The sequence below is a fragment of the Tarenaya hassleriana genome, unplaced genomic scaffold (assembly GCF_000463585.1).
Source record: "Tarenaya hassleriana unplaced genomic scaffold, ASM46358v1 Cleome8, whole genome shotgun sequence".
In the NCBI taxonomy this organism is placed as follows: domain Eukaryota; kingdom Viridiplantae; phylum Streptophyta; class Magnoliopsida; order Brassicales; family Cleomaceae; genus Tarenaya; species Tarenaya hassleriana.
In genome coordinates this window covers 3,619,100-3,632,288 of record NW_010970490.1, presented here as the reverse complement: position 1 = coordinate 3,632,288, position 13,189 = coordinate 3,619,100, and the positions used below count along the sequence as shown (strand labels likewise).

Below are 13,189 nucleotides of genomic sequence, written 5' to 3'. Positions count from 1 at the left end.
ATGAATATAATATGGGTAGTTTTGCTGCCACGAGGCAAATATGTCATATCCTTTTGTTCCAAATCCGAAAGTTATTTATTTTGGTAATAGCTTCGAGACAAACGCACATACAAACTCGTTCGATTTATTATTATTATTATTATTGTTGTTTTTGTATTTAGTATTTAAGGGTTTTAGGATATTCAGCAGTTGACGAAAGAGTAGTTGACGATAAGGTGACCGCGAGCGTAACCCTGACCGTCGGTGTCAAGCTGTCGGAAAACGCCCTCGTCCAAGTCCAAACCGCCGTTGCTGCACTGATCCACTATTCTCACCGTCGCTTGCGCTCCCGTTCCCGTGTTCGTCACCTGCGTTTGTGTTTATATATATTAATGTTTCTAAACTTGCTTTACATATATTATAACCAAAGCAAAAAAAAAATGCTCACCCTTAGGCATCTTCCACAGGCATCACGACCACGAGGTCCAGCCGGGCCACAGAACGCGGTCCAACCGTAACGCCGACGCCATTCGAGCGGTTGGTTCCCATCCCACGTTGAGCAAAACGCGCTCACTCTGAAAAGGTCCCATCCGTTTTGAGCTGGGTTGTAAAAATGGTATGTCGCCCTAACGCTAGACGCGCTTTGTGCGTTCGCTTTGGCCGCAAACGCAAACGCGCATAGGAACATCATCACACATATGCTAAGTCTCCCCATTTTGTTGCTGCTGTTGTTGCGATAGTTGTAATAAACAGATCGGGAGAACTATTTATTTATAGGGAGGGATTATTTATTTGGAATTTCCAAAATTGTCCTTTGGAAAAGTCTTTGAAGTGTTTGAGGTTTACTTGTCTTTGGTTTTGAATTTTCAATTTTCAATGCTATTATTTCTTTTTTTTTTTTACAAATACAATGAATTTTAATGATGGGTCTTTTAGAAATTTTTTATCTAGAGATTACGATTACGTACAGAATCCTCCATTTCATATATATACTTTACAATATAATATATATGTATAATATCGAAATCATATAAAATATAACTAATTTGATCGAAAATATATAAGATATAGATATATAATATATGAAGATATTCGTGCTATTGTTTTTTTTAACAGACACATCAAATTTTAGATTTTTAATGATGGGTCTCACAAAAAAGTTTTTTTTAATGTATATATTGATAATAAAACAACATAAATGTACGATTAGTTAGGTACAGAATCATAAGGTAGATATTTTCGTTACCGGTATGTAAAAAACCTACAGGTTATTGGGATACAAAACCTAACTGTTGATGGGATAATATATATACAACGTAACTAAAATTGAAATTAATTTCAAAAATCGATTGGATGTGATTTTTCTAAAACTAAATTAATTAGTTGAATCCAAATCGAAATCGAATATAACAGACAAAATCGAATAAAACGATTTTTTTTTTTTATATAAATGGGCATTCTTATTGAAAAGTGAATTCATACTTGACCGAATAAAAATTGAACTGGACAAAAAACTAAGATAAAAAATTAGATGGATATAGTTTTTGGGAACTGTGATAACCAAATTTGAAAATAACTAAACCGAAACATAATGAGCCTCAAAATATCTGCCCTAAAAATTCCATTTTACAGATATACATCAAAATCATATTAAATACATATCATGTAGATAGTTTTGTATAAACATATGCAAATTTATCGATATTTTTTTTACCGTCATATTTCTATTAATTAAATGCGATGATGGAAAACAAAATATCTGACTTGCTAATTAAATTGTTTTAACATACCACATGTTTCAATATTTTAAAATACTTTAGGATATAATACCACAAACGAGAAGAAAAAATCCTATATTTTATGATGATGGACAACAAAAATATATAACTTGCTAATTAACTTATTTTAGCATACCACATATTTCAATATTTCAAAATACTTTATAATATAATACCACAAACGAGAAGAAGAATCCTATATTTTATAATGATAGAGAACAAAATATCTGACTTGCTAATTAATTTATTTTAGCATACCACATGTTTCAATATTTTAAAATACTTTAGAATATAACACCACAAACGAGAAGAAGAATCCTATATTTTATTAAAATAATCCTATATTTTATGATGATGGACAACAAAATATCTGACTTGCTAATTAAATTATTTAATTAGCATACCACATGTTTCAATATTTTAAAGTACTTTAGAATATAATACCACAAACGAGAAGAAGAATCCTATATTTTATTAAATTATATAAAATTATATTAAAAATATATCGACTAGTATAATATCTCTTTACCAAAAAACCATACAATCTATAGAATTTAATGTTAAATAATTCAACATAATTTATTATGTGGCATTAATCAGATAGAGGAATATCAAACGACGATAAGATAATTGCATGTTGCAAAAACACCGTTCCGTTGAGTTTTCTACGTCATATCAACATCCAGAAAATTCTTTTATTTTTTTTATTTGTGCGTGTTTCAGACATGATTTCAAAAATTTTAATCTCATATATCGATTACTTAGTTATCGGAATGAAACTGAAAATTTGAAATACAATTCCGTGGTCCAATGAAATTATTATCATTATTAATATCGCACAGGGTATATTCCACGTGCACATAACGAGAGCGGTCCATACGTGAGTACACGGGAATTCATTTTTTCATCGGAGACCTTGGAAATATGAACCCATCAAACACCGTCAAGGAAGGAGGGAAGGGTATTTTGGGAATTGGACTCCAAGAGCTCGTTGCCGCAGTCAACGAATTGGTAGTCAACGATAAGATGGCCCTGTTGGTAGCCAACTCCATCCGTGTCCAATCTATTGAACACCCCGACGTCCATATCTAACCCTCCGTTGCCGCATTGGTCCACTATTCTCGCCGTTACTTGAGCCCTCGTCCTCGTATTCGTTATCTGCATGCCCCATGCATCGTGCCCATAAACAATTTTACATCATTTATTTCAGTTTGCGGTAAATTAAATTTTATATAAAATTAAAAGATTTGTTGAAATAAAATTATGTTATTTATTTAAATTCAGTCCACTATTAATAACAACAAAAACGATAATCGATTGGCTAATTAATTATAAAATCAAACACACGTATACGTTTTAATTAAGCACTTGACACCCCTACAAGACGGTCTAACTATTTTTATGTAAATTATAGTTTTTTTATTTGTTTTATAGAATAATATTTTTATTAAAATAAAACTATACTATCTATCTATCTAACATATAATTGTCAATAACGATTACTCTACGATTTGTGAACCATGCATTGATTAACCATAAAATCAAACATATACATACCCTTAAGCACTTGCCACAAGAGGCCTGACCACGAGGTCCGACAGGTCCACATAAGGCGGTCCAGCCGTATTTGCTACGCCACGTGTACGGCTTTTTCGCATCCCACGTGGAGCAATAAGCGCTCACCGCTCTCAAGTCCCAATTGTGCTGCTCAGGGTTGTAGTAATGGTAGGTGGCGCGTATGTTTGACGCGCTCTCTCCTCCCCCACCGCCACCACCACCACCGCCGCCGCCCCAACAGTTGCTCTGGCAATTCTTTTCCGGCGAACAGTAATCCTCCGTATCACCACAGTAACCGTATTGGCTGCAACATAGGTTGTCGGGGCAAGTCCGGCCACCGGCTTGTCGGCCGCACTGTTCTCCGGCCACCGCCGCCGTGTACAATAACAAGACTACGAAGGCTATTGATAGACCTTGTTTATTCATTCTGGCCTATCTGTGTGTAATGGTAATGATGCGAATGTAGAGTGCGTGGTAGGGCTGGGCAATTAAACCCGATATCCGCGGGTAAGCGGATATCCGGTTTTGTGGGTACCCGAAAAATAGGTACTCGGCACCTGACGAAGACAAAAACGAATATTAAAAACTAGAATACCCTTCATACGGATACGGGTTCGGATTTTATATATTGAATTAACGGGTATCCGCGGATACCCACATATATATTAAAATTACAAAATTAACCTTATATTTTTAATATAATTTCTAAAATACTTAGGTTATTTTTACTTTCTTTTAAGAATATATATTGGATTTTCAAGTTTTGATATATTCAACTTCAAATTATTGTGTATATTTTAAAATATTTCTAGGATTCTATCCATATTAATATATTTTAAAAAAATTAAACTTAAAAATATATTTTTTAGAATAAAAATATATATTTTTATTGATTATTTGGTTTAATTTTATATTGTTTAATATTTGTTATACGGGTACGGGTACTCGCGGGTACCCATCTTTTAGTTATGAGTTATGAGATAGAGATAGAGATAACATTTCTCTGAAATCCACGAAGACGAAAACGAAGACGGATATCTCAAAAAATTCGGGTATCCGACCCGTGTCCAGCCCTAGTGCGTGGTTATATTGTGATGTATCTCATCGATATGACGAAAATGCCCTTTGTATTTGTTTACAATTTACCCTCTCTGTGTACCCAACTAAGTCATATAATCTAAATTGGAATTGCTAGTCAAAGAAGTAGATTTTACTTAGATTGTGGCCGTCGATTATGGACCGTTGATATATCGTTTGGGCGATTGCTTGGAAGTCAAAGTAATCAGATCGGACGGCTTGGAACCGATTTGATGATAATGACGTTCTGTGATGACGAGAGGCGGCTACTTGTTGGATAATTTGGCAGATACAAAGTCGCTCTCGATTAGTTTTGATCATTTGACGGAGTTATAATTTTTTTTTTTGGTATGAATTGACGGAGTTATAATTGATATGACGGTCCATTGAAATATACAGTATAGTTTATCTACTTTTAACTTATTGGTTATTTAAATATTTATATAGCTAGCAGAGCTGAAATTTTCAACTCTAAGATTGAGCTAGCAAGCCGAAATAAACCAACATAATTTCGTTGTAATTAATGATAATCAACCTTAAGACCAGTCCGAATGGCTTTAATATGCTTCCGTGTAGGAAATAAATATTTTAAACAAATTAATGTCTATTATGCAATCTTGATATCTATTAATGCTAGGTCGTAGAAAATGTATACAGATCTTAGACATCTATTACACACACATGTATAAGTGTGTATGCGTACATATATATGTATTTATGTGTACATGTGTGTACATATATGTATGTATGAACATGCATATGTCTATAGGTAATATATATGCATGTATAGACACCATTAAAAAAAACCGTATTTTATGCATTTCTTCATGCAATACACTATCTATAACACAATAATATGCGGTAATAACTTTTTGGTAGGAACACTATAATGAAGCGAAAGTATTGTAAGTTAAGTTAAATTAAATTAATGATATTGGCAAATATTTAGATTTTATTTAATTAAATTTAAAAGTTGAAATTTGAAAGAAAAAAAGGAAAAATAATCGTCCATTAAATTGCAAAACGTTTTGAAACGCTAAAAACCCACGATTAGTTCGATGAAACGTCGAACATGTCTTGTATTGAACGTAAAAATCAGCGTTTTGATGAATTAGTTGGAGGATTTGATGAAATCAGTGGAGCCGAAAACGCAATCGCAGTTGAAATTGGAATTGAGAGAGATGGAGATGGATTTAATTTCTAACGCACAAAAACGCAATCGGCGTTTGAGCCATGGTGAGGACGCGCGTCTGACCCATGGTGATAAGAATTGTTTTTTAAAAAAACGAGAAAACAAAAAACTGAAAAGAGATCCGGACAAGATTTGAATGTCGGTTAAAAGGCCTAACATGTGGGCCCTCCTCAGATAAGTGGTGGGCCTGTATTCATATTTATCCACAATGAATAATCCATCACGTCCAACGGAGCCCATCAACACATAGTACATTACTAAATTAAACTCTACAAAAGATATAAATTTTCAAATATTGTTCATATTTAAAATATAAATATTCAGCTGTTATGTATCATTAACGTTTTCAAAATATAAATATTTTAATTGTCATTAAAAAATTTATTATTTTAATAATAGTTGATGATATTTTGAGCAATTATTTATTTATGACAAAATTTAAAATAATTTCTATAAAATTTTTATTTATTTATTTGATTTTTTATGCTTTTATGTATTTAGATATATATATATATATACACACACATTATTTTTCTCTAAGCGATCGAAACATCCCATATGAGTGATAGATCAAATTAGGAAATAAGATATTTTGATTATTTAAATTTTAGGAAAATATGAACAAGATTGCATCGGTTACAAAAGAAACAATAAAAATATATAAATCTTGAAAACCTTTTGGTAAATAATGATATCAAATCAAAGTAGGAACTTTTGTGGGCCATTTCTTATCCCATAAATAACAAATCTAGTATTTTCCATATTTACACATGAAATGGACCCCACCAATGAGTAAAATTAACCAATAATATATAGACTTCCTTATTTACTATATTACCCTTTTTGCCACATCAGTCTGACTCGGATTTGGGCCCGAAAAGCGCTGAAAAAATATTATTATTATTAAACCAAACTATTTTATTAAAAAAACAAAACATTAATTAAAAACAATTTTTAACCAATGAAATTCATATAAAACTTTAGTTTTTTAATTAAATATTAGTTTACACTTGATTAAGGTTATTTTCTTATTTTCATAAAGATTGGGATATTTATCCAATAGATAAAGAAATTTAAGGGTGAAATATGAATATTTCAAAAAAAAAAAGCCAAACAAAATATAATAAAAATAATAAAAAGAAACATATAAGTAAGGATTGGTCACTTGGATAAGGAGAAAAATTGTGGGAAAAAGCTGAAGCACAAGTGGTACAAAAATGGAAAGAGTATTCTCCGTCGAAGAAATCTCCGGCGAGTTGTGGCCGGCGGCGTCGGACAAGGAGACGGAGGACATGGTCTCCGGAGATGCCGATGGAACGGCGAAGATGAACCGTAGCGCCTCCGAATGGGCATTCCAGCGATTCATCCGAGAATCCTCCTCCTCCTCCGCTGCCGCCACCGACGGTGGCACCGGAGAAGGTTTGGGGCCGAACGGTATCTCCGCCGCAGGATCTCCTTCTCCAGGTGTTCTGGTTGATTCTGAGGAGTATCGGGCTTACCTGAAGAGCAAGCTCAATCTAGCTTGCGCTGCCGTAGCCATGAAAAGGGTAAGCCTCTCGTTCTCTCCCTAATCCGTAGGATCGGTATATTTTCCGGGGAAAAGACAACGTTATGCTTCCTTGTTTGTCTCCCTGTTGTTTTCTTAGTCGATGTTTGGTCTCCGAGAAACTTGGGGATGCATGGAAGAGCTTTTAGTTTTGGTAACTGTTCCTAGAAAATTTGTTCCAGGAACAGGAAACATCAAATATTGGAGCTAGAAGCTTCATAGTTGTCGAACATTTCTTTCAGATTTCAATCTAATTTCTATGTACAGTCGGGCTTAGAGATAGCAGAAGGCTAGATTTACACGTTTCACGAAACTATGTGCTAAGATATGATCTGATTCGCCCTTTTGTTTCAGCAGCTTGGTCTCATTCGATTTTTGGTTTAAAGGGGATTTCGGTAACTTAGAAGGAGAACAGAGGGAGAATGTATGCATTTTTAGCTTAAGACTTTCTTCAGTGTCATGCATCAGAATGGCTTCTCATCAGTTCATGTTTCCCCCCCTTCTATTGCAAGAATGAATGAACGATCTTTGCTTAATCAAATGAAAGATGATCGATTTGCAATTTCAATACCGATAGGCATCTTTCACAAAACCTCAGGAAATGGCCGGTGGAGCTGACAGTGGAGCACAACAGGCATATCCAGCAAGTTCCAAAGGTTTGTGCTGCCTCATACCATATGAACTGATTCTTCAAGAGATTCGGTAAATTGGGATGTTAGAAAAATCACAGTGTCACTATGATCTTTTCTTGTTCCTGCTTTCTTGGCAAATCAATTCAGTTGGGAGACGCTTTCTTGTTGCAGCAATGCCAAAGAAACCTTGCGCTCCTGTCAAGTCTATAACAAGCGGATCTGAAATCTCTGGTGATGAAGAAGCTGATGCTGAAGCTGAAACAACTGGAAATACGGCCCCTCTCGATGTTAAGCGTGTGAGAAGGTAATCTCATCCATCTTTGTATTTACTCTTCCATTGTTACATCTTTCTTGTTTTGTTTTCCCCGCATGAACTGCTATCCACAATACCCAGAGAGATGTCAATAGATAAGCCCAAATCAGCTGAAATCCGTGTCTCCACTAACCTGAACAGCCTTGTCCTGATTTGCAAGCATTAGGATTCGGTTGAAAGATAAATCTCCTGGGAGCAGCTATAAAGAAGGAGGAGTTCAGTAATTCTTGACCGTGATTTGTTTCTTGAATGTAACTTGTCTGTTGTTCTCTGTTCAACAGGATGCTTTCGAACAGGGAATCTGCTAGACGATCCAGGGGAAGAAAGCAAGCACACTTGACAGAGCTAGAGACACAAGTATGTACATTTCAAGATGTTCTTTTCTCTGTGCCTCTCATCGATATATGTATATATATATTGATACACCACTGCCAATCTCATTTGATGTTTTCTTGCAGGTCTCTCAGCTGCGTGTTGAGAATTCTACTCTCTTGAAGAGTCTCACCGATGTATCCCAGACGTGTAATGACGCAGCTGTAGAGAACAGGGTTCTGAAAGCCAATATCGAAACGTTACGAGCAAAGGTGACATGACTCTCTATTGATATTTCCCGCATCGGAGTAACTGAAATTCAATCAGATTGCATTCATAGCACCACATAACAACGAATGGTTAGATGTTGTTCGGACAATTGTTGTTATCCTTAGCCAATGTTGGCAGCAGCTTATGAACTATAATTCATGGGTTAGAGTCAGTAATCATTCCTGTTTCATAAGGGAGGTTAAAGTTACTGACTTTATCAGCTTTTCATCACAACTCACCCTTTAACCATCCAAATTGGATGCTTACGAGCTCGCCCGAGAAGCCATTAACTGTTGTAACCCAGTTAAAATGCTGTTTAAACATTTCTTCTTCCAGGTGAAAATGGCTGAGGAGACAGTGAAGAGAATCACAGGCTTAAACCCCATATTACCAGATGTTTCCGCTCTATCCGTTCCTTCCTTCCACGGCAGTCCCTCCGAGACGTCCGCGGACGGAGCCGTTCCCGTGCAAGACGACCTCAAGAATCACATTTTCCGGCCTTCTCCTAACAGTTCTCTTGTCGCGGATAACAACGTGGCCGAGGTTTCTTCGGCCACAAGCAAGGCCTTGACGGGGTGCAAGACCGGAAGAACGGCTTCACTGCACAGAGTTGCCAGTTTGGAGCATCTGCAGAAACGCATTCGCAGCGCTGGCGAGCCCTAGCCATTTGCAGAAAAATCGAAACCCTATAAAGAGATTCAGACATCTCTGGTGAGATTTAACTCTTAACACTTGTTCTTCTTCCCTGCTTTTCTTTTTCCACTTTGAATATTAATCAATATTTATTTACCATTGTATATATAGCAAATTCAACTTAAGTAGAACAGTGAATGTAATTAACATATCAAATGCCTGATCAATTAATAATTTTTTTTTGGACACAAGTCTTTTCTTCATTTTGTTTCGTAATAGATGCCAGTAGACAAGTACAATATAAATGGTATTTAATGTATTAATATTTATTTATTTATTTGTATGTTATTATAACCTTCTCGTCGGCTAGACACGGGTCGAATACCGGAAAAAATCGAGAGATTTGGATTTGGATCCTGAAGACTCGTATATTTAACTATAAGATTTGTATCTGGGGTACGTGTATCTGGAATAATTGTTGGGTATTCGCGGGTATCCGGATCCGGATTTATTTAAGAAAAACAACAATATTCATATATAAAATTTTCAAAAAATGACTATATATTTATAAAAATTGATGAATTATGATAAAATATATTAGACAAAAGAGATAGTAGGAGGTAAATAATAATAAATTTAATTTTTTTGAATTAATATTAAAAAATATGATATTATTTAATCTAAAATAATTATATTTTATAAAAATATTATATAAATATAAGATATAATTATTTATAATCATAATAATCGGGTACCCGCGAGTATACGGTTTTAAAAATTCTATTATTTGGATTTGGATTCGGATCGATTCACGGATATTGAAAATTCGAGATTTGGATTTGGATTTGAAAATTACGAGTACCGTAAAATCAGGTATATGTGAGATGAGTATCCGACAGAGATCCGATTTTCGGGTATTTGTGACCCGTCCTACCTTCTGAATTAAAAAAAAAACTACAAATGGATGAATGATATTTTTTGAAGGAGCAGAACATTTGGCGGCGGTGCGAGTCTAAGCAAAAAACAGAACTCCAGCCAATAGAATTTATTTTTTATTCGTTTCGAAATATCCCTTTTGCTAAACGGTCACATGGGTAAAATTCCATTTTGTTAATTACTATACGATAAAAAATAATAATGCTGTATTTCTGTTATTTCAATTTTCCATTTTGTTAATTATGGGCTAATAAAACATTTAAAATCTGAGATAAAACGGCCCAATTGGGCCCAAACCGCAAAGGCTCGATTTCTTTTTTTTTTTCTTTTTTAATTATCTTTCTCCGTCGTCTCCTCCAGCCAACCAACCACTCGCGCCTAAACCACTCCAATGGCTTCCTTATCCTTCGTCTCTTCCTCCCACCTTAACCTGCGCACCCCTGCGCACCCCCTCCTCCTCCTCCTCCTCTTCCAGATCCACTGTCTCCTTCTCCATCAGAGCCCAATCCACCGCCCTCACCCAGGATGACCTGAAGAAGCTCGCGGCGGAGAAGGCCGTCGACTCCATTAAATCCGGCATGGTCCTCGGTCTCGGCACCGGCTCCACAGCCGCCTTCGCCGTCGACCGGATAGGTGAGCTTCTCAGCTCCGGCGTGCTCTCCGACATCGTCGGCATCCCGACGTCGAAACGCACGGAGGAGCAGGCTCTGTCGTTGGGGATCCCGCTCGTCGCGTTAGACACGCATCCCCGGATAGATCTCGCCATCGATGGAGCCGACGAGGTGGATCCGAACCTGGATCTGGTCAAAGGCCGAGGCGGCGCGCTTCTCCGGGAGAAGATGGTGGAGGCGGCGGCGGAGAAGTTCATCGTGGTGGCGGACGAGACGAAGCTAGTCGATGGACTCGGCGGAAGCGGTCTGGCCATGCCAGTGGAGGTTGTTCAGTTCTGCTGGAACTACAATTTGATCAGATTGAGAGATCTGTTCAAGGAATTTGGGTGCGAAGCGAAGCTGAGAAGCGATGGAGATGGGAAACCCTACGTGACGGATAACAGCAATTACATCGTGGATTTGTACTTCAAGGAGCCATTGAAGGACGGATTCGCGGCGGCGAAGGAGATGGAGAAGTTTCAGGGAGTGGTGGAGCATGGCCTGTTTCTGGGTATGGCTACGTCGGTGATCATCGCCGGTAAGAATGGCGTTGAAGTGATGAGCAAGTGAAGATGATGAGCTCAGAGACTGATTTCTCTCCCTTCTTCCATGGCGATTTTTCTTCGGATCCGTTGTTTCTCGACTGATTTAGCAGAAGGAGGTTGGTCTCGTTGTTCAATTTGTGGAAATAGACTCATGCTTGGTGTCACCCAGATCAAATGTTGTCATGAAACAAATCTAAATTGTTGGAAACTATGCTAAAGTCTGCAACTCAGATCATAAGTTTCGAACTTTGTAGAATGGGAGCTTTGATTAAAGAGAAATGGCGGCTGAACTGTTTCAGGACTAAGCGTAGGCTTATTCATGGATCCAAGACAGAGCATCGTTGCTCTTCTCTGTCTGTCTTTGGTAGTGTTGCAACTCAAACGCAAACGCAAACGCAAACGCAAACGCTGGTTTGGTCGGTTATGGGCTTGCTAAACAGAACGGGCTTGGATTGAAACTTGAAATGAAAACAAATTTGAGCCCAGGCCCATTACAGATGATGACGTGGACAGGCTTAGATGGGGCAACTTCCAAATTACCCTTAATGGTGCTAGACGCACTTCTTCTCCTACTACCCTTCATTTTAAAAAAAAATTTCAACTTCCAATCTACCCTTTTCAATAACATATTACCAAAATACTTTAAGATATAATTTTTTAATTAAAAAAAAAAAAATTCCCCTTTTTATAGAGTTTCTCTCTCCTCCCATTTTTAATTTTTTAATTAAAAATAAATAAAAAATAAAATTTTCTCTTTTTTCTAAAGTTTCTCTCTCCTCCCATTTTTTGCACGTTTCTCTCTCCTTCTGCCATTATTTTCGATTGAGCTTTCTCTCTCTTCTATATTTTATCTCTCCTATTTATTTTGATATTTTGTCCTAAAAATTTGCAGAAATTGGATGAAATCAAAGGAAAATCAATAAGAAAACTAAACATATGTAAGCTAGTGTGGAAATCCCGATTTTTTTCCATGCACATTGATGCTTTTGTGGTTTTTTCTTCTAGTTGTTGTTCTTTCCGCAGTTCCTTCGTTTGTAGTATATTTCGGTCACAACCTAAAATTTTGCTCATGGAAGTATTGTTGAACATAGTGGAAAACGAGATGATGTATATTATGAGGAGAGAACAACTAATTTAGAGTGAAAAAATAACCATAATTTTTATAATAATTGTGTGGTATATTTGTATACTAACGTATTACAAACCATTTGTACAATAATATCCAAAGACCCTAATAATTTTGTAATGTGTTTGTACAATAATGTGTTAAAATTTTTGGATAATATTGTGTCTGTACTATATTAATTAATATTGTACTTTTAACCTTGTATTTTCGCATATATATGACTCGTGTTGTACACTAAATAAATTGACTCACATGAGCCAACGTTGTGACCCATTGTGACCAGCATATGACTGTGTGACCGAAGTGCAATTTTACACGGTGTGACCATTGTGACCGATTGTGACCCGTGACCGAAATGTGTTGATAAATATAGACCCAAATTTAATTTTTAAGCTTTGGAGTGATTTATCAGGGTCTATATATCAAATATATAGTGTATGTGAGAAATTTTAAGAATATTTTAAGGGATTTATAGAAGAAATATCCCAAATTTGTCAAAAACACTCATAAAACACTATGAAATATATAGAAACACATTTGGAAGAACAATTTTGAAACATAAAAATCGCAAAAACCGTATTCTAATGTTCGAAACAATAGAGAATAGACTTATGAGATATGTGTGACGTTGTAGAGTAATTAA

The 13,189-nt window shown here is 36.1% G+C and overlaps 4 protein-coding genes across 7 annotated transcripts; 2 read left to right on the top strand and 2 right to left on the bottom strand.

The window, feature by feature from the left end:
- Positions 1 to 61: 61 nt before the first annotated feature.
- LOC104802832 (pathogenesis-related protein PR-4-like) lies at positions 62 to 734 on the bottom strand. Its single transcript, XM_010526615.1, has 2 exons — positions 428 to 734; positions 62 to 347 (listed from the first exon to the last, which is right to left on the bottom strand). The coding sequence occupies exons 1-2, from the start codon at positions 692 to 694 to the stop codon at positions 183 to 185; spliced, it is 432 nt and encodes a 143-aa protein (XP_010524917.1). The 5' UTR covers positions 695 to 734; the 3' UTR covers positions 62 to 182.
- A 1,834-nt stretch (positions 735 to 2,568) lies between these two features.
- LOC104802831 (hevein-like preproprotein) lies at positions 2,569 to 3,755 on the bottom strand. The gene is made up of 2 exons (XM_010526614.1): positions 3,315 to 3,755; positions 2,569 to 2,915 (listed from the first exon to the last, which is right to left on the bottom strand). Exons 1-2 carry the CDS (start codon positions 3,738 to 3,740, stop codon positions 2,691 to 2,693), a joined length of 651 nt encoding a protein of 216 aa, XP_010524916.1. The 5' UTR covers positions 3,741 to 3,755; the 3' UTR covers positions 2,569 to 2,690.
- Positions 3,756 to 6,777: 3,022 nt separating this feature from the next.
- LOC104802830 (basic leucine zipper 63-like) lies at positions 6,778 to 9,445 on the top strand. 4 transcript variants are annotated; one of them, XM_010526613.1, is made up of 6 exons: positions 6,778 to 7,130; positions 7,728 to 7,785; positions 7,933 to 8,065; positions 8,356 to 8,431; positions 8,533 to 8,658; positions 8,993 to 9,445. In XM_010526613.1, the coding sequence occupies exons 1-6, from the start codon at positions 6,801 to 6,803 to the stop codon at positions 9,317 to 9,319; spliced, it is 1,050 nt and encodes a 349-aa protein (XP_010524915.1). In that variant the 5' UTR covers positions 6,778 to 6,800; the 3' UTR covers positions 9,320 to 9,445. The 4 variants fall into 4 exon arrangements, with proteins under 4 accessions (XP_010524915.1, XP_010524913.1, XP_010524914.1 ...); XM_010526611.1 differs by having other exon boundaries at positions 7,909 to 8,065; XM_010526612.1 differs by having other exon boundaries at positions 7,707 to 7,785.
- A 1,156-nt stretch (positions 9,446 to 10,601) lies between these two features.
- LOC104802829 (probable ribose-5-phosphate isomerase 3, chloroplastic) lies at positions 10,602 to 11,699 on the top strand. The gene is given in 2 exon segments (XM_010526609.2): positions 10,602 to 10,678; positions 10,680 to 11,699. Coding segments are annotated over 2 exon segments (828 nt in total). The 5' UTR covers positions 10,602 to 10,616; the 3' UTR covers positions 11,446 to 11,699.
- Positions 11,700 to 13,189: the final 1,490 nt, after the last annotated feature.